The sequence below is a fragment of the Meleagris gallopavo genome, chromosome 2, assembly GCF_905368555.1.
Source record: "Meleagris gallopavo chromosome 2, MGAL_WU_HG_1.1, whole genome shotgun sequence".
NCBI classification, from domain to species: Eukaryota; Metazoa; Chordata; class Aves; order Galliformes; family Phasianidae; genus Meleagris; species Meleagris gallopavo.
The window spans coordinates 47,849,471-47,874,877 of record NC_139405.1 but is presented as its reverse complement, the minus strand read 5'-3'; the positions used below and the strand labels follow the sequence as shown (position 1 = coordinate 47,874,877).

At 37.8% G+C, this 25,407-nt stretch overlaps 1 protein-coding gene across 11 annotated transcripts in view; it reads right to left on the bottom strand.

Annotated features, from left to right (window-relative positions):
* Positions 1 to 25,407, bottom strand: part of PLEKHG1 (pleckstrin homology and RhoGEF domain containing G1) — a 125,465-nt gene that overhangs the window by 11,328 nt on the left and 88,730 nt on the right. For all 11 annotated transcript variants that reach the window (XM_085217026.1, XM_085217031.1, XM_085217027.1 and 8 more), the window contains 9 exons: positions 21,147 to 21,247; positions 15,639 to 15,708; positions 6,965 to 7,011; positions 6,364 to 6,514; positions 5,275 to 5,406; positions 2,750 to 2,932; positions 2,570 to 2,665; positions 2,358 to 2,444; positions 473 to 506 (listed from right to left, as the gene is read on the bottom strand). In XM_085217026.1, coding sequence (XP_085073152.1) covers positions 473 to 506; positions 2,358 to 2,444; positions 2,570 to 2,665; positions 2,750 to 2,932; positions 5,275 to 5,406; positions 6,364 to 6,514; positions 6,965 to 7,011; positions 15,639 to 15,708; positions 21,147 to 21,247 — 901 coding nt within the window. The remainder of the gene's footprint in view (positions 1 to 472; positions 507 to 2,357; positions 2,445 to 2,569; positions 2,666 to 2,749; positions 2,933 to 5,274; positions 5,407 to 6,363; positions 6,515 to 6,964; positions 7,012 to 15,638; positions 15,709 to 21,146; positions 21,248 to 25,407) is intronic.

The following is a 25,407-nucleotide window of genomic DNA, read 5'->3' as shown; positions in this document are numbered from 1 at the left end:
GGCAGCCAGCACAGGCAGCCCATACTGAGTGCCCCTGCTGGACTCCCATTTAAGTCTGTGCACTTCAGCAGCAGGTCTGCCAACATAAGAAAGTCATACCAGCAATATGTACATAGGTCTGCATTTTTTATTCAGTGGGCTCCAGCCAGAATGAATTTATGCCACAGAAGCAGGAAAGACCATGCATTTAGTCAGCATGGAATAAGAAAAACAGAATAACCAGTATTTATAGAAGGTCTAATCTGCCTCTTCCTTTTTAATCATGAGACATAACTTGTTGGATGAAGAATGCAGTGCCCAGAGAGTCCCAAAGGGTCTGCAAACATTTTTTATTTTTTTCCCACCAAAGTCATAATTCAGGAAATGTAAACATGACCGTCTCTCATTTCAGATGGAAACAACATTCAAAGCTGAGGTTTTGAAGGCAGTTTTGTTCATTTTTTAAAATGAAAGCAAAAGACAATCAACTTACGTATGGCATCCATTTCTAGAATTGCCTGTTTGGCCTGAAAGAGAAAAACACAAACAAATAAAAAAAGGAAAATTGAAAAAGATAAACTACAAATTGAAGGATTTATTATGTTGAAAGTTACAAATTTCAGGGTTTTTTATTTTGTTTTGTTTTGTTTTTTTCAGACAATTAAGTTCAATTTTTGAACTAAGAAATACTGCTGGCATTGCCATTTTCTCCTGGTTTTTATGCTTCACACCTTACATACATTGAGAAGAATTTTGAAGGCAGGAGCTTACTGGAGTTTATCTTCAGAGCATCACAAAAAAACCTGCTGTTGCTGCACATGGCAAGTCTGCCTCCACTCTGGCAGTGGAAAGGGAGGACCGTGTACCCACGGTACCCATTGAGATGGGGAATTTCTGAAGGAGGTGGTGATGCATACAAGTAGATTTCAGCCACCAAAAACTACCTTTTTCTTTAAGGAAAATAAGTTGGGTTTTATCAGGTGCATCAGCCAGAAAGAAAATAAACTGAAATATAGTAACGATGAGTTAACGTGTTTGATCTTCTCTGAGTGTAGTTCAGTGATTTTCCACCAGGTGTCACGTGTGGACTACTATTAAATCCCTCAAAAGCCAGGCAGAGAAGTCTCATGAATAGCAAGCACAAATTTGCCAAAACATTTGCAGATCTCAGAGATTTACTGGGTCAGGTTTTTTTTTTCTTCCTCAAAAGAAATTATTTCTCAGAGCTGAAAATGGCGTTATGAGGTAATTTTTTTCCATTGATAAAAAAATCCATGGAGAAAAAAATACACAAAAGTTATATAAGATATATGAAGTCATGCTGAAGCATTTCTTTTTGCAATCATATAGATAGCAAAAAATATTTACACTGCAAACATGAATACCAACGTAATCATTATATCTTCAGTGACATCTGTCGAACAATATATAAGAAGAAATACAAAATGCAATTGCTATGACTTCTTCCTCATTAACTCTCCTTTTGTTTAATTGTTGAAAATGTTACTTAATACACCTCTGTGTATTCCGGTCACAGGTAACACTTAGTCATTACAGCATAAAAATGAGTGAAAATAGTAAAGAGAAATTTGGTCAAAAAAAATATCAGAAATAAAATCTTGCTTCTAACTGGAGTCATTACCGTGAGTCACGGATGGAGTTAACTCTGAATAGTGTGAAGATGCAATAAGTTACACTGGGAAACATCACCCAGAGGTCTAAGACAGGATTTGATAAATAAAAGGACCAGATTTCCCTACTTGCAGGCATTACAGCTATGAAGACTATACCTGTAGGTATCAGACAACTATGAGAAAATGCAGAACTGTGCATTGTTTTCTCTGTCATAACACTTCCTGGCTCACAAAAAAAAGGCCTAGGTGTCCCAGCTAAAGATGCAGGGCTCAGTTGGGTGTGTGCATTTGCAAAGCGAAGCACATGCTGTAAATGCCTTCGCTGCTACGCTATCTAACCAGGACAGATTCAAACTAGCTTGGCAATGTCTACACATGCTGCAATTAGCACACCTCAGTGTCATGCGAACAGGCAGTTTCAAGCCAAGGTATGCTTTTCCAATAGAGCTTTTTGACACTGCACTGCTGTTACTCATGTCTTAGTGGGCAAATCCTGATGTGGACAGTAATGCTGCTAACTGGGTTGAATTCTTCTACTCACGTACCAACCCCAGTTAAATGCTTTTAGTGGAATCTTTCCATTAATTTTTAGGGACTTTCAAAGATATAAGAAAAGAACATATCAATATTCGAGAGTTTAAATTTTCTCCAAATTGCAACTCATCTTGCAGCTAACAAAACTGCCATGTGCTACATATGCACATTCAAGGAGTTGAGTTTTATATATCTACTTATTATTTTTACCTTGGCGGGAATTTTAGCAGGATGATTTTCTAGAATTAACCTTTTCAAGTGAAGAATCCAAAGCCGTTTGTCTTGCTGTGATTTTGCCTGATCAAAATAAAATTAAAAAAAATCAGCACCACAAGAAAGAGCATTCCTGCACTATGCAGGGTCAGGCATAGCATATGGGTATCAATCGGGCTATGCAGTGGGCAAGGAGTTTTCTCTCATACCTGGACAGTATGTTGCATCTTGGGATTTTTATAGTGGAAGACACTGAAGCTGAGTGGTTCCTTCGGTATTACTTCAACCAGCATAAGATTCCCACACTGTAACAGAGAGATGCAGCACTGCCAATCATACAAGTTTCAGAGGCTGAGAGACAGCACACGATAATCTGCTCTCTGACATACCAGTATGTGAGCTTTGTATGCAAACATCTCATCTCTCTTTTTCGTGATTAGCAGCAGCTTGTCAAAGAGGAACAGCGTGCGCTCATTTTTGGCTCGCTGAATGCGAAACGTTCCCTCTAGAACCAGCTCTCCGTAACTAGTGAGATCTGGCCCTTTCCAGTTGGTGAGCAAACTCTGTATCTCCTGCAACAGATCAAAGGAGAACAATCGACATGCATATCAGTGCTTTTACATAAATAGATTCAAAGATCAATCTGCTGAGGCCATTCCTGCTCTCCTATATAACACTCAACAGCACAGAGTCAGCTGGTGCTGAGGTTATTGGGTTAGGTGCAAATCACAGCCAGGTGCTTGCACACCTGATGCTAAGCACAGACTAAAGCGTGCCCTCCTGAATCCTGATTATGTGGGAACACAGTGAAGAGCCTGGAGTTTTCCAGGGCTGCCTGTATCTCTGTGTCTGATAGGCTCACAAGAGCAGATGCCCCTGGGAATTGTTGTGGAGATGTTTCTCGGACAACCAAAAGTCCAGAAGTGATTTGGTCAACTGATTGTTTAAAGATGGCAAGATTCATTTGCATTTGTAATGATCTGTAGACGTAACATAGATATTTCTCTCCTTATTGCCTTAAGTTGTGCCAGTGTAAGTTTAGGTTAGATATCAGGAAAAATTTCCTTACGGAAAGGGTTGTTAAGCACTGGAATAGGCTTCCCAGGGAGGTGGTTGAATCACCACTCCTGGATGTGTTTAAAAACCGTTTGGATGTGGTGCTCAGGGACACGATTTAGCAGAAGGTTGTTAGGGTAGTATGGTTAGGTCGTGGTTGGACTTGATGATCTTTAAGGTCTTTTCCAACCTGAGAGATTCTATGATTCTATTTATCATTTGAGACAGGGAAACATCTAAGAACATCTTAAAAAATTTGTGTTACTTGGCTAGGTCTATTCTTGTTTCCTAAAGTTGCTCATTTTTTCTGTCAGAGGCACAGATACAAAATTTCAGCACAGTACAGCAAAGTAAGAGCAGACTAAACCTGTAGTAGGGAAATCTTTTAAAACTTCCATTGGACTTTAACCTGGGTAGCATTAGCAAAGCAGACAGATTTCCTCATTCTGGGCTGGACTCTAAGACATTTCTACAGCCATCAGATACAAATCTTTCTGGTATATTTGAGCCCAAATGCAGCCTAGGGCATACACAGGAAGAAAACCTAAATGCACAGAGCAGCACATTTTGGACTACATGCAAAACTCTTTAAAAAAAACAAAATCAAACGAAAACATAACAAAATGTTGCATTTTTAAGGTCCCTTAAGGAACTTGTAAATAAGTTGGAGTGTAGCACAGCAATCAGTTTCACCAGTGTCCAGGGAGACTCGGCGCTGGAATCACTATTGCAGTACTTTCAGAACTGCAGACAATGGCAGTGTGAGAGCTCACAGAAGACCTATCCCCCCTGTGGCTGCAGAAACAGATTTTACTTTTAGAAAGGGTAACACAAACGTTTTCCACAAGCTCATACATTTGCCAGCTCCGCTTAATAAATTTATAATATGCACTTTTCCAAGAGCATTTAGCCCTCTTTATTGCCAAATATTACTGGTTATCTTTAGTCAGATTTATAGCAAACTGTTTGTAGAAGTCATTAGCATGCATTTCCAGCAATGTGTGGCAAAGGTTACACTGCTGCAGGCAAGACATTATCAAATGTAACCCCACTCCCCCTATGTATAAACAAAAAAATGAGGGCCAATAGGCACAGTTTATGTTAAAAGACATAAAGGAATAAAAGAATTACATGAGACAGATTTCTGGAATGGCATAAACCTATTAAAATCTTTTATTAACTTAAAAAAAATTCAAGCAATATAAATACTGTTTACAAAAGTGTAATGTAAAATGGCAATTCACTTGGATGTTTGAAACTGTTTGAAACAGAATAATGGATCTGGAAGAATTCTATGAGGTAGCTTACTCTTGACAAAAAATTATTCAGTGTAGCTTTTGCTTTCTCCTCAAAAATCTGTCACTCAAAGTGAAGTTAACCTTTTCCTAGCTATCGTGTTTCTAGGTTTATATTTTTCACACACACAAAAAAAAGTCTTCAGAAGCCCAAGAGGGAAGTACTTGAAGACGAAAGCACAAGAAATGTCTCAAAACAAAATTAATCAGCACAAAAAGGAGAAATCGGAAACCACAGGATTTCTGAACAAAGACATGCCCTAGGGTTGTACAGCAGTGCTGTACAATTGAGGAAAGGAAGAAAGAAAAGTTATCTCAAGTTCCATATTACTGCAAAATAAATGCTGTACAGGATGCTGCTTGCAGAGAAGAGATTTCTGAGATTTTCCTGCAGCAGCTTTGACCATGGTTTCTAAGATCAAACAGCCACAGGCATACTCAATGGGACTTCAAATTTTGACTGACAAAGATAAAAGAAAAAGATTAAACTAAAAAATGCTGACGGCATATAACTTGACAAAAACAGCTTACAGAAACACCAATAAATATCTCTGGGAACTCACCTGAAGCCTGATGGCATGTTCATGTTTCCTCTTCATGTCATTTATGTGCCATGCCACTCTTTGCATTGTATCTATGGCATCCAGCACCACATCATAGCCCTCAGTGTCCTTGTCAAGGTGATTTTCTATCTCCTACAACAAGAAAAAATAATTTCTAAATTATTTTTTCCAGATTGATGCAATACTATGTTTTATCTGTAATATTTTGTCTTCAGACTGTGATTATCTGAATGCAATGTTTCTGCCTTTGTTTCTATTGCATGCAGTTATCAATTTGATTAACGCAAGATGGCTAAGAGTGCAAAGCTTTTACGGACAGTCCAGCAGCTGATGCAAACAGAGGCACAGAAAGACAGCACAGCACACTTATAGGAAGAGACCTTTTCAGACAGCACTTAATGGCTTTTTTTTAAATATAGGATGTATCTACATGTTTACAAAATACTGATGGAATTACACTTCGCATTACTTTACACTTGGAGAGAAGAAAAGCACCAGACATTTTAAATAAGGATCAATGTCTTTACACTTCACTAGAACATGACTCTGTAATAGGAAACATATGTGGAAAATGTTAACAATAAAGCAGGAATTTCCGAAACTTGCTTAATTCAATTCACTGAATATGGAAGGAGTTCCTACTTCCTCAGTCATTTCTCTCCACAAGAAACTTACCAGTCAGGGATGTTTATATGTGCTTATACCTTCTTTCAACCACCCCCAGCAGTGAAATATGTGGGAAAAATATTGGAACAATATTTTTTTGTACAAAATTGTTTATTCATTAAAAAAAATCTTCCATGCAACTTCAGAATGACAGACAATTAAAAAAAAAAAAAGTAACTATTTGGATGCACATACTGATTCAACATGTCTAAAATAATTACCATACATTCCCCAGCTAAAACATATGCATATGTTATGAAGTGATGAAGACAGAAAGAGTTGCCATGTGTAAAAATCAAACACTCCCAAAATAAAGTGTCTAAAAAACCCCAGAACTGTTCTAATCATCAAGTCTTGTATCAGAGGCAGGAACCACTGCAGTGCAGCAGCCCTAAATGGGATACTTTTCAAATGGGTGCTTACGTGCAAGAGTAGGTGATACTTCAGGATTCGCTGGACAGGCTTCAAGAGATAGGAGCCCAGGGGCAAGGAATGCTGCAGTGCTTCTTGCCGTTCTCTGAAGAACTTGGCCAATGTCTTGTTCCTCATGCATTCTGTCAATACAGCCACTGACCTGAAAACATGATACCTATTTGTAAGACTCTAAGTAAAGTTGAGAATTATTTCTTTCTTTCTTTGCAAAAAGGGACAGCAGGTTCCTAATCCAAACACTGTTTCTTTTTTTAAGTTATCTTATATATTCAGTAGTGTTTTCCTTCTGACATTCAGCCACTCTTCTAGCATGGGGAATTAAATATCTGGGACACTGCAGAAGAAGACCATCATTTTTTAAGGAGTAATAGCAACGAATGACAAAATCTATTGGAGTAAAACTATAGGTGAGCATCTTTCATTTTTTTGTTTTTCCAAGTTTAAAAAACTAACATCTTTGTTCTTCCCTCCAATTTGCACGAGGATGGAAGGGGGGCACAACATTTAGACAGATATATATTTAGTAGACTATAATCTGCATTACATTAATTGGCCAAGAGACAAATGAAGAAAAGGAATCCAGAACTCCTACCTTGGATAGTTGGTGCAGTACTGTGTATATATATGGAAATCTTCACTCTGCATGGAGAGGAAAGGTTTTCATATATTCAGATTTTGCCACATCAGCAGTTAGCACACGTGCAAGGCACAGACAATGACACCACAGCAACACATTCTTCCTGATCAGCGAGTTCCCCACTTTCACTGTAATATTCTTAAAGCTAACATAGACCTAGTTATTGGATTTCACTTTTTCTTTCTGGATAATTTTCCTTAAATTTTAGAGAAAAGGGAGGAAAAAAAACCAAAGCAACCAAAGAAACAAGAAAATCTACACAGAGAAAAAGTAAGTGGCCTAGTAACAGAGTCTCCATGGTCCCTATGATGTCACCTGAAATCCAGACTATGTATCATTGACAATCTCTGCATCTTTTAGAAAATAACAACACACATGCTCTCTTGAACTGAATTGCATGTACCTAGTTTTATGTGTGCTGAAGCACACATCTGTAAAATCTAGTTTTGTGGACACATTCACTGCGATTTTCAAACTACTATAAATACTTTCACGTGTGAGCACAGTCTAAGCATGAAAATGAGATGCCACAAAAGTTTTAGGATTTTTTGTAATTTTTTTTTTCAAGTTAATTATGACTCTATGCAAGCAGGAAGTCATTACTAAAACAAGTTGTAACTAGATTTAGGTGGGTTTGTGCACTTGCCTATCACTGAGAAATACTCCACTTAGCTGACAAGCTTCTCAGGTGAAGAATTTGAGTTTCCTTTCTTTCTTCCTCAGCATAAAATTCTTTCTCAATTATCATCATTTAATCCTATGTGAGAACAAGTCTCCAGAAATATTACCATGTGCTTGAAGTTTATGTCTGCCTATCAGCTTCTATTTGAAATTTCTGCACAATTTCTGCAGCAAGTTGGAGTCATAAAGAGTAAGAAAGCACTGCAGAACTGCAAGGAAATCCTAAAATCAGTGATTTCTTTTCTGAGCCCTAAACTAATAAAAAACAATCATCTGGTGGTAAACAAGACCCTGCCTTCCAAATGAAGCATCTTCAAGACAAACTGTGACCCATTGCCCCACAATAGCTGTGCCCCTTGGGTACCCTCCCAGTAGTGGTAACTCTGAATATCCAGAGCCCAATGCAGAGTATGAGGAGAGAGGGTTGATGCAGGCTGAGGCTTTTATTTCTCATTGTTGAATGGATTTATTTATTTATTTATTTATTTATTTATTTATTTATTTATTTATTTGGCTATTCATTAGAATGAGGCAGCTGAAGCAGTTCCCTTCGCCCCCTCCCTCATACATCAAACTGCACCATTCATTCTTCCAGTGGAGCAGCGATTCACAATGACCATGATGAAACAAAGTGTTACTAAACCTCAGTGTAATTAATTTCAGTGTTCCTTACTGGATTTCAGTATTAACTGTTTTGAAAAAATTAGTCAAGTAAACTTCTAACGAATGTTTTCCTCAGGGACTACAACCCCCATTTACTTCCTAGGATGCTGCAAACTATTACTTTAAGCTGCTCTTCTTTTAGACATCAATCAACTAAATTTGGTCTTAATACAATACAGCGAAACAATTTAGCTAGGTCTTTCATGCCTGAACTAATTCTGCTGTCACAGCTGGTTTTTGTGGCAGTTTACATATGCCCTGTGTCCACACGCAAAGACAACGAGCCTCTGTCACAACTTATTAGTGTTCAAGCCCAGAACTTGCGGTGACAGCTACAAACTGTCCCAGTGCAAAATCAAGCACTAATGAAACTCAGAGCATTGCATACATGACACAACAATCATTAGCAAATTAGCTAATACGCATAAAAAGTTAGGGTGCCTAGGAAGCCACCTTCCTCCTTTTCACTGTGATGAAATTCAGTGAGATGGAGAAAGGTATTTTATTATATTTTTGCATATAGAGTCATAGACTTATAAAATAGCTTGGGCTGGAAGGACTTTAAAGATCATCCAGTTCCAACCCTCTGCCATGGACAAGGTTGACACCTTCCCACTCCCTGCTGGGCATCCTCTTTAAATGCAGCCCAGGATACTACTGGCTTTCCGCACTGCAAGCACACGCCTATTGGTTCATGTCCAGCTTTTTGCCCACCAGTAGCATAGACTAATATAAAATTTTCATTTACGGGCTTGCTGGTATAAACTGTGATAAATTCCCATGCCTACAATCACAGAATAATGCAATTTACAGAATGATTTCAGAAGCAAAGTACAGAATATTTTGTGGAAAAAAAAATATAAATATATATATAAAAATATAAATATATATATTTACATATATTTACATATTCATACTCAGCTCTCTGCAATGATCTGAAAGGCGATTGTGGCAAAGTGGGGGTTGGTGTCTTCTCCCAGGTAACTAGTAATAGGATTAGAGGGAATGGCCTCAAGTTGCGCCAGAGATGATTCAGGTTGGATATTAGGAAAAACTTCTCCGCTAGAATGGTCAGGCACTGGAACAGTCTGCCTAGGGTCACTTCTGGAGGTATTCAAGAAACATCTAGATGTTTAGAGGGACATAGTTTAGCGGAGAAATATTGGTGATAGGTGGATGCTTGAACTGGATGATCTTGGAGGTCTTTTCCAACCTTGGTAATTCTTTGATACTTCTTCCAGGCCAAACCCCACCTCACCACAGCTTCCCTGCAGGCAACTGTAGAGAGAAATAAGGTCTCTCTTGAGCCTCCTCCAAATTAAACAACTCCAGCTCCTTCAGCCGCTGCTGATAAGACTTGTGCTCCAGACCCCTCACCAGCTTTGTTGCTCTTCTCTGAACATGCTCTATGTCTTTCTTGTACTGAGAGGCCCAAAACTGAATACAGTAAACGAGGTGTGGCTCAGCTGCACTGAGTACGGGGAGACCTCCCTGCTCCTGCTGGCAGTACTATTTCTCATACAAGCCAGGATGCCATTGGCCTTCTTGGGTACCTGGGCACACTGTGTTTAGCTGAGCATCAACCAGCATCCCCATGTCCATTCCTTCCACGCAGTCTTCCAGCCACTCTGCCCCAAGCCTGTGGCATTGCCTGGGGTTGTTGTGAACAAAGTGCAGGACTCAGCACTTGGTCTTGTTGGACTTCATCCTGTTGGTTTCAGCTCAGCAGCCTACACTGTCCAGATCCCTCCGTAGCACCTTCCTATTCCCAAGCAGACTGACACTTCCTCCCAGGCAAACTTACTGAGTGCACTCAGTCCCCTCATTCAGGTCATCAATAAATTTATTATTCAGACAGGCCCCAGTACTGACCACTAGGGAGCACCACTTGTGATGATTATCATCTGGAGTTAACTCCATTTAGCACCACTTCCTAGGACTAGCCCTCCAACTGGTTCTTTATTCAGCAAAGATTGTACCTGTTCAGGCCACGGGCTGCCAAGCTTCTCCAGGAGAAGTGGGAGACAGTGTCAAAGACTGTTGAAGTCTAGATTAACTGTGTCAACAGCCCTTTCCACATCCACCAAGCAGGTCACTCAATCATAGAAGGAGATCAGGTTGGTCAAGCAGGATCTAAATTTCCTGAATCTATGCTGGCTGGGCTTGATCCTGCAGTCACATAATTTAGAAGAGAATTTTTTGCTTCTCCACCTCAATCAAAGACAGTTGAGACTTGATAATAAATCAAACATATTGATCTAAAATATGCCCTATAATTCACTCGCCAAGAACCACACAACTGCTCTTCCTCAGCTCGAGGAAGGAAGCCACTCTAATCAGGATGGCCATTCTCCAATGGGCTGCCTAGTTACCTGGCACCTCCACATCTCAAGAAGAGTCATCTAGTTTGCATGCATGGCTGATGCTACCTACTTTACAGCAGACTTCCCAGAGAAAGCCTTGAATTACTGGGGCATATCAGGGCACAAACCATGCAGGCTAAATCCAGTGCTGTGTGTTGTATTCAGAAATAAGAGAAGAACCAAAACTGAGATGGATTTAATATATTTCTATCTTTCGCATTGTAAGCGTAGCACTAGATATGTTCATCGATATTTTTTTGGACAGTCTTATGCTTACTCAGCCTAAAAGTCATTACATTCACCTTAGCTATCTTCAAATCAGATTAAAAGTCATCTCTGCTGGGAGACTGGAATTGCTCCAGAGACCATTTCTAGTTTGGAGGCCCAAAGCTTTTAGGGCAGAGGATAAAAACACTGAGACCAAAGCCAAATGTTATCTGCTCTTACTACAAGTCACCCTGAAGAGCAAAGCCAAGCACAACAGGATCCCGGCTATACATAGTTTGCTCCCTGCTGCTCAATCAGTTCACAGTGTGACTCCTGCATGCCGAGCAAGGAGCCATGCACAGGGCTACATCCCTAATCTCCTCTCAACTCTTGGTGCACTTTGCTTTGCTTTTTTTATAGCCATAAAAGGCACTTTAAAATAAAATTGAGACTGAAAAAATGAGCTGAGTGAGAGTGTAAGCTGAGGCCAATTGCCTAGATCTCCTCTTCATTAATAAGATGTTAGATTAGAGTCATTCTCCCTCTCCCCTTGGTTAAAAGCTGGTGGTTTGTCTTTCAGAAAACATATGTTCTAAATTTCTGAGGTGCTGAGTGAGAAGAGTCATGTGCCAGCATTAAGCTTTCCTTTACAACTACTCACTTAAATGCAAATTTGTAGAATACTGAAATCAATCTTCTAATTAACACTGGCATTATTACTACAAAAATGAAAGACCAAATTGGCAAGCAAACATATAAACAAACTTATATATGAATAATTATGCTGTAGAGAAGCTTGCTCTGAAACCTTTTGTCAGCCTCCAATTACAGTTATCAGCAAAAGATCTTCAAGATGTTTAATATACTAGAGTTAATATAGTTCTTCTAAATGACAAGAAAGGTCCAAGGGCTGGTAGAAACTACCATAGTGCACTGCAACCCTCAGTGGCAGGTTATTTCAGTGCAGCAGCACTTCTACAGTGATTAAATAAATACCTATTCATCTCTTTTGTATCTCAGATAGTTAAAAGCAGTAATACACAATCAAACACCAAACTGTTCTTCTGCATTTGTGTCTATATTGTATCCATGGGTTACAACTGATTTAAAAACATCAGAAACAGAGGGAATTAGTATAATGTTGTAAGTTGTTAAAAAATATTTATATTGTGTTACAACTTTGTGCGGCTATTTTAACTGATAGTGAATTCTAAGTTAGTGGCTGATTTACCCTGAAGACATCTTGCCAAGGCCTGTTAACAAATAAAAGCTACCATTTTAGGAGCTATTTACTTTGAGCAATGAACAAAATAAAGGATAAATATTCAAATCCACAATTATGGGTTTTTGTCAAAGCATGCTAATGTGATTTGATAATCCTTACTGTATTTCCCTCAGAAGTAAAAGATGCAAGGCTGTTTACTATTTGAACATGAATGCCTTACACAGGAAAGACAATGGTATCTGGCTGCATGAGGGAAGTATGAAAAGCTATGCAACAAATTTTATTAAGCAAAACCAAGTAACACATTCAAGTTCAAAAAAATAACCTATCAAAATTGGTCCAAAACTAGATGCTATAATAGTAAGTTCACTAGATGTTTTCAGTAATAGCAAGCATTTTCGTTCCAAAAAGCTCCACTTACTTTAACCATAACTATTCTACTATTCATGCAAACCAATTTTGTGTTATTTCACACGAATCCTGAACAGACGGCAATTACTTTATTCAGTTACTGACTGTCATGAAATGCAAAGAGCAAACATGTTACCTACAGTGAAAGCTTGATTATACGTTCAAAATCCCTAACAACTAAGCTATTCACAAGTGAATAAGTAGGTTGAAAAAAGATGCCACTAGAGTCAGAGCTAGCATAACCAAAGCACAGTTCCACTAAAAACATCTAAGAAGCTCCACTGGAGCTACATCCATTAGCTAAAGCTGTGAGCTATGACTTCAGTATAATATTATCCCTGTGCACAAGTCATACTCAAAGTAATCAAACAATAAATGGCTGAAATCCCATAAGGCTTTAAAGGACTGCGTATTGCCAAAAAAGGGTATTTTATTTCCACTACTCAATGCTGAAAAGATACAAGCAACAAAGAATGGACAACTGGAGTCTGTTAAGACAGTCACCAGTTACTGTAATGACATTTTCACAGCCAAAAACAGAACTATGGAGTATTGTGGTATTGTTTTATTTTTCTTTTGAGCATTTGCACTCATCTGGATGAAGTTAAAAAAATGCTCATTAGGATTGCAATCTCCAGCAATTTCTGAGCCATCAGGCAGTTGCTTGCCAGTAATACAAATTCTAAAAATATTTGACAAGGGAACAAAAAGCACAAGAAATTGATGATAAGCAGATGGATTCTAGAACTAATGGCCAGAAAGTCTATCAGAGAACTTCTTTCAGCTGGCTAATACAACAGAGGGAGCAACTTTTTCTTGGATTTGCTGTTATCACTTTTAGCACCTTTATTTCATGTCTCAGCCATTAGTCACTACACATACATTCATGTAATATGGCAAATAGATCTATGAACGCCAAATTGTGACATCTATAAATATCCTGAAGGCCTCACAAATGGTCTTCAGTACAAGAACAACTTGTGTGATATAGCAAGGCATGACAATGCTGCCTACATTTTCTCTACTGCAGTATCCATAGGAATAAATGGGACCCTCATCTTTGGAATGCACCAGTAAAATCAGCAAATTATAGGAGAATTTATGTTGAGCAGGAATTCTGAAAGTTTTGTGTTCTATGTCTGTATTAGAGCAGCGCCAGTTAGATCAGATTGCTTTTCTACTGGAGTTCTGAATATCATAGAACATCTTGGTTGGAATGGACCTTAAAGATCATCTAGTTTGGTATTCAAGGATGGAGATCCTACAGGATGTATGCAGTCTATTTTGATGTTCAAGCACTCTCATGGTTAAAAGCAAACCCAAAAGTCATCACATCTCACTGAAATTTCCCTTGTTGCAACTTGTGTCCACTGTCTTTTACTCTATGCTCCTTCAAAAATGAATCTCAGCTTTATCTTCTCTGTATTCTTTTATAGGTAGCCGTAGACAGCAGCAAATATTTCTGCTTAGCTTGTCTTCTTCAAGCTAAACAAATCCTGTTCTTTCAGCCTTTACACATTATATTTTCTAGCCTCCAGACCTGCTGGATCACCCTAGTGTGTTTCTTGTACCAGAAGACCAAAATTCACAGTACTATGCAGTCTTACAAGTACTGTATAGAGGGGAAGAAACAATTATCTAAATCTGCCAACTGTATTTTTGCTAATACAAATTATACGTTAACATACTTGCAAGATAATGTTGGCCTTCACTGCAAGGGCACACTGCTGACATGCTCTGTAGTCTACCATGATTCCAGATCCTGCTGACTGTTCACTAGCCAGCCAGACCCAATCTACAGGTATGTTTATTCCATTCCACACACAAAACTTTGTATTTGTCCTTACCACTCTTCTTAAATTCAATATAGGATGCTTGGAGCGATAACAATGTGCCAGAAGTCCCACTGCAACATGGCAAAAATACAGTGAAATCTCCCAGTGCTTAGAAAAGATCAGCTGATAGATAAGTAGCAACTTGCTCCAACTCAATTCAAGTAAGTAATTCAGTGAAATGGCAGCCCTAATCTGATACCGTTATTTCCTTTTCCAATAAAATCCCTTGTGCCACAATAACACTGAACAAAACAGAGTAGTCCAGTTAGTCCTAAATACATATGTTAGGACTGTTTTTACAATTGGCTGGTGCTGGAAATACTGAACTCAAGATGAAGTCTAAAACATGACAGAGATTTTACTTTTTTTTTTTTTTTTTTTTAATGAAACCAAGCAAACACCACAATAAGGAAATTATATTTAAAAAACTACATTTCCCTTTTCTGCCCCTTTTAACCCAGAAACATCATGGAGAAGCATTGTTACTTGACATATTTGGGGTCTACAGGTGTAAGGCAAATGTAGGTTCTCTCATGAGGTCTGCAGTGAACTCGAATCATCAGTAGCCCAGATTGTTTTAATCTCTTGTTGTTCTACACATAATAAGCATTTTCCTTCCCACTGACTATCTCTCTGGGTGTCCTGCAATGAAAGACACTTTGGTTCTTTATACTTCTCTTGCATCTGACAGCTTTCTCTTCTCAATATTTTCTTACTTCCGAATTATACGATAGAATAAATATGTTCACCAAATCCAAAGTATTTCAGAGAGACTGAGGTTTGAATCTTAACCTTAGAATTTCAGCCATTCTTTTTAAAAGAAAACTAAGTTATTATGGCTCAGTTCAGAAAAAAGAAAAAAGGAGAAGGAGAAGGAGAAAGAGAAGGAAAAGGAAAAGTGCATTTTAGAAAATAATAGGGCAACAAGTTATTGCCTTTTCTAAAATTGCAGCTAAGTCTTATTTTGTCATCATTTTTAAGCAGACAAAGCATAACAGTAGTACCGGTTGATCACCCATGTTAAAAAAATTGGGAAAAAATGATTCACTATAATGCTCCACAAAAAAAGGACCTAAAACTTAACCCTACATCAATAACTCCATCAGTTCAGATACACTTTTCAAATAAAATAACATCTTTTTCATGGTTGAAGTGTAGGTCTTGAACATTAATAAATTAATCTTACTCTTTGATATCATTCTGCAACAAGTATTGTGCTACAGATACTTGCAGCAGCCACTTACTTTGGACACGAAACAATCTGCTATAGCCACAGGATCATTTTCACAGTTTTCCAAATCTTGCAGAAGTTCACTAAAACAAAGAACAGGAAAAAGAAAGACAATTATTGCACACCTCAGAATAAACATGCATATGTGCCCGAGAGACAGACACAGTTCCATCATTCAAGGAAGCACTTACAATGCAGCAAGTCCTAAAAAGGGAACTAGAAAACCCTCTGATTTCCCCCGTAAGCTTCCCATTCTCCTATGAATAGACCTGCATTGGTTTTCCTTGATTTTTTTTCAGACTATAAAAAAGCACCATCTTTCAAACCAGGATCTAAATTGAACTGAGTCAAACATACTGTTCTATTTCCTACCACATAAAACACAGTATCTTAACTCTGTTCAGTGTTATTACCACTGTTCCTCTTCCATACAGATCAGGCACTCAGATTCAGACGATAACAGTTGCACAGTATCTCCATGTGTACTACTCAGAACACTTTCTCTTATACACAGTCAAGCTGTTATTTGCACGTGCACAGAAATTCCAACTCTGATACCACAACACATCACCCAAATACAAAATTGCACGTTTTTCTACCAATATGTTGAAGTCACATTAATTTACTTTTTGTATTTATTTATTCTTACATATGCTGGCTTCACATTAATTACAGTACTGGAATACCTTTCTTGCCAGTAAACCACAAAGCTTTATGAACTCTTCCCCTAGATATGCAGTCATTGGAGTTTTCTATCTGGAGGCAGAGAAGCACCCTAAGGAAATGGTATTCCCACATACACAAACATTCAAGTTATTACAATGGCCATGGGTTGCTGATCATGTAAAGCTGAGTGCTGTCCTTCAGACTGATAGCTCTTATATGATATGCACAGTACTGTAGACTGAGAGTAGTTTGTCCTGTACTCCAACTAACACACTCAAGTCAAACAAAATTTAAAACATGCCCTGTCCTATAAAGATTTTCTTTGTTCTGGGAGTTTGACTTAACTGAGGTGGATGAGGAGCAAGTCTGGAAAACACAGATGAGAAACAGAGATGTATTACACATACAAGAAGAATGGTAATAAGTTCACTCAGGAAGTCTTTTCTACATTTAGTGGGTCTCTTCACTGAATAAAGATGGTGAGCCAGGAAAATGTTTTTTGAAAGGGAACATATAAATTCTACATGCAGAAAAATAAAACCTTACTGAAAATTTTTTTTATATTTTTGACAAGCCAAACAGGAAATGAATTCATTATAACAGGAGCAACTCAACAACGAAGCATGTTCACTATCGTATGAAATTCAGGTCTTGAAAAACTATTCAGTGAAATAAATTGTTCAAGCAGAAGAAGAAAACCTCAAAGGTCACTCCTTGGTCTTAATATTCTTTAGTTTTAATAAAAGATATTCTCAGAAAACTGAGAAAGAAAAAGAATTTTCTACCAAATGGTTCTATGATAAACCATTTTTCCTTCTCATCAGATGATTTTTCATTTAATGCTACTTTTCTAGTAGCATTCCAATTCATAGCTGGTTTCCTGAATGCATTTTGCCTAGGTGCTGCTATGTTTAGGGAACTACCCTTTCCTCTTCTAGGGAGAAATAATTTCCCTGTGTAAGTAAGAAAAGAGTAAATAGAAAAGTTTCCTGACTTGTTCTTTGCTTCTGTAATTACTAGAGGAAGGAAGGAGAGAAATCAGCAATCAGTCACAATGAACGAAGACAGACAAAAAACTTAGGCTCAGCGGATACTAAGCCACTTTGTATAACAACAATTTAACCTCCACACCTCAGAATCTCTCTTCAACAAAATAAGAATAAAAATATGACCCTTGCTTGATAGCCCATACTCATGAAGCTCATTAAGTTAGAAAAGAAAGTAGGTGTAGCAATGCAGAGCATAACCATTAATTATAATGATTGTTTTCCACAAATGAATTTTAGAAATAAGATCAAATCAAATAAACAGAACATGCTCAGAGATTTCCTGTTGCCCAGCCCCAGCAGGCAGACGTTCTCCTGATGCTTTAGAGTAGCATCTTGTTGCCATTTTATTCCCACTTGCCTCCTAATATGTTCCATTATTTTTCCTACAGAATATGGTTAATGTTGCACTTAAAGATTTCAAATATTCATGCAGAGAGTCCAAGTTTATACAGTAAATATGCCTGTGGCATGTGTTGTCAGTGCAAGCCTATAATGTAAAGGATGCACTTAGGATGATTTTGCTAGCTATACTGCACTCTCTTCTGTCTCATCTGAGTGATAAGAACAGGATTTATAAGAGCAACCTACCACTGCATAAAAATAACAAATCTATCATGCCCATGAATCCTGAAAATCTTAAATAAATCCTTATAATACCATGTTGACGTGTGAAAGAGCATGTTTATCATTCTACATCTAAGTACCTGATAGTAAAAATGGTAGCAAGAAAACAGATGTTTCATTCATGTGGACGTTGAGATGTTTTACACTTTTCACAGATAGCAACACAACTCTTGACAACTGTGACTTGTGTATGCTAATAGCCCAGGCAGGAAGAGCGCATGAGGGTACACCAGTAGGGGATTATGATGCTCTTGCAGGCGAATCACAAACAGAACTCAAACTGAAGCATGCCACAACAGCTACTTCTGTTTCAGATCATGTATTGAGTTATAACATTGAGGTTGTTATGAGCTGGAAAAATCTGAATCTGTACTCATCTGAATCATCATCAATAGCTAATGCTAATACCTTTGGGATGAGAGAGGTAACCAGAGAAAGACTAAAAATTTTTCATGCAACAAATTCATTCTTTCTTCAAGTCAAATCAGTCAAATCACTCATTACAGTGCTATTTATGATGTTCTGATCTTTTGGAATAGGAATCATTTTCAAGACAAAACACTTAACATCCCTTTCAATTAAGCCAAGTGAGACTTTCTTTTAATCTTATTAATATTATTATCACACTATTTTAAAACAAGACAGAAATTTTTCACCTTCCTCTTGATCTGAAATGAAGAAAACGAAAGATAATAATGACAGCTACATCAGACAGCCAATTCTGATAACATGGAAGGAATAAAAAATGCAGGAAGGGAACAGCATTATTTGTTTTGCACCCATGACAAAGAACAGTTGATGACCAAACATGGTGCAGTCTAGCCATAAATGCTAGCAGCATTACCAAAAAGCTTTATTCTCTCTATGCCTAACAGAGCACAGCATCAAAAGCTATAAGGGACAAAGCAATTACAATCTGGTCCTCATGGTTGCACTGTTTGAATAATTCAATTTTCTATATAATGAATCTGAAAAGTTCAGACTTTTTTTTTTTCAGAAAAAAAAAAAAAAGAGAAATGTAGCCTTGATATAATCTCATGGCTACAAAAACTTAGTGGCCAAAACTGTTTTCTTTCCACTAAAAGCAAAACCCTTTTCCTTTAAAGGTGAGCTCTTGCAGGTTTTCTGAAGACTCTTCCTAACAGAAAGTCAACAGCTGCCTGTACAAACCTCAGCACACAGAGACTACTGGATACAGCACCTGTAGAGAACAGCTCTGCATGGTACATGCATGCTTCAGTAGTCACTAATTACACAATTTGTCTCATCAATGAAAGTTTTAGTTTGGCCTATCTTATGATCATCTGGGTGTTGAGAGAAGTACAAACCTTACACATGCTTCTCTGCAGAGTTCCCATTTCAGAATGAAGTCATGCTACTGGGTCAAGAATTTACCCTAAACTGACACTGAAAAGAATCTCAACAGGAGAGGCCAGAGGAGGAAGGTAGCAAACGCTGGCTTAGAGGACACTTCTCCCTTCCAAATAAATTAATAAAAGTGAAGCAGTTTTTCGTAAGAGATTCTAGCAGGACTACTGGAATATTATAATTCTACTTTAAGAAATGGCTTTCCAAAAAGAAGTCATAGGGACGGGACCAGCAGTTAGAATCCTGACCATCATTTCTATTATTCAGTGCAAGAGGTAAAAATCAGAAAGCATATAGTTGAAAGTAATTCCCATTTACTGAAATGGAATTTTTCATATCTACACTGACCACAAGAGCCCAACACACATTCAAAGTTGACGAAAACAAGGTAATTCTAAAACCATAAAATTGTGCTTACAAAAAGCATGTGAAACTAACAAAGGACTGCCAAGTGGAACTTTTTCAAAGATAAAGAGTATGAGGCTCTAGAGTATGTTTAGGACCCAGAAGCTACACACCAGGTTTCATTCACATAGGTGGGAACTTATTCTTGATGCTGTATTAGGATGTACAGTAAGAATCTTAGAAAACTGTCTATTTCCATTTTAACTCAAGAGGCCTGAAATACATTAGTATTTTACTAGAGGCTTTGAATGAGTTTTAACAATTCTAACATACAACCTTAAAAGTCCCCTAGGTTTCTTTTTTCATTCTTTTCTTTTAACCTCAACAAATTTTATCTTTTTTTTTTTTTTTTTTTGGTAACTTAGTGATACCTTATCATAATAAATCATACTAAAGAGTAATTTTATTAGGTAGTATTTGTAATGATGCTGATATAAATGTCGTCCAACAACCAGGCCTGCCATTTCCCTAGTTTTTGAACACTCAGAAAATATAATAGCCACATCTTGGTTTCCCATTATGATAGATAAACTGAAGAAGCTCTTCAACAGGAGTCTTCCACTTTGGAATTTTCTTTCGATTCAAGGAAATTATTTATTGTTCTTCAAAGGTCACAGTAGTTTGGGAGATCATCTGTCAACTACAGTTAAGGATAAGAAAGCTTTTACAGGAATAATGGGATAGAAGACATAGGATCTTTATGCCATTTGGTTTGTTAAATTGATTGAATGTTCAGGTTTTTCCCAAATGCTGAACAAGTTAACTGTTTTTACAGAAACAGATAATTAAGTCAAAAGTAACAGTAGTATGTTTTTAAAATTGAAGTTCCCATCAGTCTCACACAATCTGGAACCAATTATAGACATAAGAGAAATTTTATTTCAAGTTCCCAGTATAGGCCAGAACTCCATTTGCAGAGTTTCTGAGCAGGCTGATAAGATACCTAGCAAAAAAGTTGAATAAATGGAAAGGTACTTGAACATGTTTTTGATAAATTATTTAATGAAGTATCTAGCAGTTTGAAGTGTTACAAAAGTCAGATGCATGGCAGTATACAAAAAGATCTGATATAGAAGGAATAAGATACTTCTCTTTGAAAGAAGAGATGTCATTCATGGTAGTCTTGCATTAGGCTTTTCTGTGATAGGAAGCATGTTAGACTTATATTTATGGAAACAACCAGCATGAAAACAGAAACAGTAGGTGAACAACACACTTGATTCATTTAATCAACAGCTACAAAATCTGGTTTCAGTAAATCATCCCAGCTTAGAATCAGAAAAATACCATTACTCAATTCATATATATATTAGCAGCATTAAAATGATAAAAGAAAATTTGCTTGGTTTGCTCCCTCCCCATTAATGCAGGCTATTGACCCACTTTCATTTAGTTAAACATCAATTTACCTGTTGAAATGATAGATATCTCGTATGTTTCCAAACAGGGCTGATCGCTCTTCAGTCCCCAGGGGCAGTTTGGATTGGTCAGTGATACAATCAAGGTAATCCTACAAGAGAAATGAGAAGGACCCGTTTAGACATTTCCTCCTTTTCTAAATCAGTAAATGGAGCAAACTTTTATTGTACAAGATGAGTTCCTTCATATCAGTTTCACATTACTATTACAGTAAACCTTTTAGTAGCCTCTCTGTGAACAGTCATTCTATTATGAGAGGTAACAGTACTTACTTGTTCACTGAAACCAAGAAAATAACAAAAGACTGAATGATAAGTTATAGTACTTAGATTGGACAGCCAACATTTCTCTTGCTACTGATACACAAATGTATTCAGATGTCATTTACAATGATGGCTTAATTGATCATTTAACGGGCTCAAAGACAAAAAAAAACCCTACAAATAAGAAATGAAGAATTGAGTCTTAGTAACAGAAAACATATGTAATCTAGAACAGTAAGCATGGAAAAAATGTGCTCAGAAAAGTAACCACTAAGAACTTTTTTTAACTATAGTTGAAAAAGCAATGCATATTTTATAGAGAACAGAGGATCTTGATGTATATGCATACATGCAACTTAACCACACATATAGATACACTGAAAATTACATTGGTATATACAGTTAGTAAATACATGCTTTGTAATTTATAAGAGTGCCTTGTGCAGTAATTTTAACTGAATAGGTATGAGAGCTAGAAAAAGATTAGGTCAACATTGTTCTAGCAGAACAACCTTCCCGTATCTTCCCTCATTTTGATAAGACATCAGCTCCCAGAGCATCACCTTTCAACCCATTGCTGCCATAGTATTAAGATTTCCTCAGCTAGAAGCAAAAAAAAAAACAAAAACAACAAAAAAAAAAACAACAAAACAAACAAAAAAAAACATTGGGTTTTTCAAATAACTTCTGCTTATAAACCAAGAAACCCGGTGTGCTGCCACATTCATGAATAAATTCTGCTGGAGGATGGAAAACAATAAAGGAAAAGTGAAAACAGCTGAAACAATGTGAAATAAAAATAAATAAAATCTCTTAGCCTGGGATCAGACAATGTAGTGTGGCAATCTACCAAAAGCAACATAACATTCCGCTGCACTCCAAGGAACAAACCCTGCAAAATGTCAACTAGATCATGAAAACTTCTAAGATGTAACTGGGCAGAGTCATAAAGAAAAAAATACTGCAGAACACATACACTGGACACAATTTATTCCCTGTAAATCCAATGAAGTTAAAGGGTTTGGATCAGCCACTGATCTGGCCTTTGGATTTTAGACACTCTCACAAAGAAGGTTATGAATTCAAGTCCCCAGCACATATTCGGTGCAAATGAGGTGGAGTCAGCAGCCTCAGGTCCTAATCCTACCACTCAGTAATCCACACTTGGTATTTGCTTACCTCCAATTAAATCTACCTCTCATCTCCATCAAAAAGTCCCAGAAAGTCATCTCTTCTCTGACGGACATCTGTACTCTACATTCTATCAGGCTTGTAGTCCAGGCCTGTGCTTGAAATATGTTTGTGCAGTAAGACATTGGAAAAGCATCCCTGGGGCTGCCTGAATTTTTGGTTGGCTTTTCATTTACACTCAGAAGCCCCAAATGAGTAAAATGAGGCTGGCAGGATTGCAGCATGTAGTATATTAGGTCAAATGTAGAAGCAGATGAAAGATTCAGGGCTATTCCAGTGACAGCAATAAATAAATTTTTCTGCTCACTAATAAAAATTCACATTTAACAGCAAGGAACAGAAAAGCTGCAGTGAAGCTATGATCATCTGAAAACATTTGAGCACTGCAGGGCACTGGAGCATTCTGAGCTGGTGTGATTTAGGGTTGCAGAGAAATGGAAATCTCACAATAAGTAATTCCATACAGTCTGTTTATTATATGAAGAGGAATTCCTCATTCATCTGAATAGATGGAGCTGGGGTTTCCTCAAAGCAATAAATAGTCCGGAGTCATTTATTTTCCAATATTGTGGACAGTTTTATAAGCATGATCTTTCATGCCCCTTTCATCCTCTCATCCCAGTTTTTCTCCACGTACGTATCTTCTTTTCAATCTTCTCTTAGTTAGAAATAAGGAACCAGGCACTTTCTAATGCTCCTGCCAAGAAAAAGCCTGCAGGTGCTTTGGCACTTCTCCAGCACTCTATGAGTATGTGCCAGGTTATATCGCACACCCACAGCCTGCGCTCCTTGCTGCAAAAAGTTCCCCAGGACTGCATCTCAGGCCCCTTCCCTTCCCAGCATCAAGAGAGAAACAAACTGGAAATGGATGGTTGGGGTTTTTCTTGCTTAGAGCAAAAGGAGCCAGTTGTTTGTTAAATATGCTTGGGATTCAGAGGTTCCTTATAGCTCACTCATACTGTTAGGGAATCACAAAGGTTTGGGGGACTGTTTTCACATTTTAACTTTCCGATAGTGCTAATGTCACCAATCTGAGACTTGATCAACAGTCTTGTGGTTACAGTCACACTGCTGAAGGCGCAAGCAGATGCTGGGGGTTAGGCCTGAACCACCTGTGTACAGCAATCCCAGCAGCAGGCCTGCAGGGCTCCGCATGTGTGTGGGGCAGGATGCTGGCTGCTCTTCACAAGGTAGCCCGACACATTCCAGCACAGTGCGGCAGCACTTGGCTTGCACTGGCACAGCAAGTGGGTTATATTGCTTTATAGAGTGTATGTGCTATCATAAAAGCTTCATGAACTCATCCAGGAAACTGAAGCACTATCAGCATACAGCAAGGACGCCAACGGGAGATCAAAGCTAGCCAGCCATGGGGTTTTTCCTAATTATTTCTTAGTATATGGTACTTTACCCCCGTGGTAGTCACTGCAACCTCCTGCAGCATATCAACAGCTGTTATCATCTGAAGCCATAATGAAAGGTCTGGAGCTATGAGATAACAGGGCAGGCTGCAGCTGTAATGACACGGTACAGAAATCAATGAAATTTATCGGAACAGAACACTAGGTTTATTCCTTTTATTTGCTTCTTGTCATCATCTACGGAGCCTCTGTCAGCACTGAATGATTTGTTTATAACCTTTGCCTTTGCCAGCATTTTACTGCCTCTCTGCAGTTACAGCAAAACATTTAGCTTACTTTATAGGAGAAACAAAAATAAATGCCAGTCTCCTTAGACTGATTTATGGAGAAAGGTTTGCTCTAATAGCGTTGCACAATTTTTCCACACTATTTCCTGAATCTCTCCAAAAACCAGAGGAGTCTTGCCAGACAGCTCTGCCTCCCTTGCTGAGTTTGACATTCTCCCCATTTGTCTTTCATCACACCAGATCTATCAGGAAGAATGTCTGCAAGAAGCTTCACATCTGACAACCACCTCCTCCTTCCTAATCAATCGAGGAAGTGCTCCAGAAGAAGAGCATGCTGACAACACTAACCTCAAAGGATAAAACAACAATCCTATTAATTGGAAATGAGAAAAAACTGTCAAGAAAAGAACAAAATGAGCAAAAATTTCTTCACAGATTAAATTATTTTTTTTTTCACAACCAAAGTTCAGAAAACAATTGCAAACTTATGTGAAACATTTTCATTTAGACACTCAGGTTTTCCCTTGAAAACAGGTCCACACTTAGCTTTAAAAACAAAATATGAACAGAACAGTAAATCAGAGAATAACATGGTAATGTTAACATTACATCTTAAAATTAGTAATGTTAATGGTAGTGTTAAAAACTGGGATAAAAGACACGTTACCTTGTGAAACATTTTTCCTGCCCTGCAAGAAACGTACATACTATGAAAGTATCTAGTGCTTCTTCTACAAAGCGAACTCTGCATATATTGAAATCAAAGATAAGCAAAACTGTCTGTAGAGAAGTGCTGTTGCATACGCACACCATTAACAAAAGGCACATACACAAAACACTAAACATTTAAATAAACAAACAACCAAAACATTAAAAAAATAAAAATAAAATAAAACAGGTACTTATCAAAACTCCAGGATACTCTTGTGCAGCAGCAGGAGGAGGAACATGCAGTGAAAACATCAAACTGGATTTAAATCCAGGGAGCACAGTAACATCAGCCCCCATTTTCAGGTATTTCCAAAGTTTGTGTTACCAATAAGGCAATTCATTCTCTTAGATGATATATTGAACCTGTGGGCATGGTCTTGGCTTGACTGCCCTCTACCCAGCACAGGAGCAAACAGCACAGATCAGATGGTCAGGCAT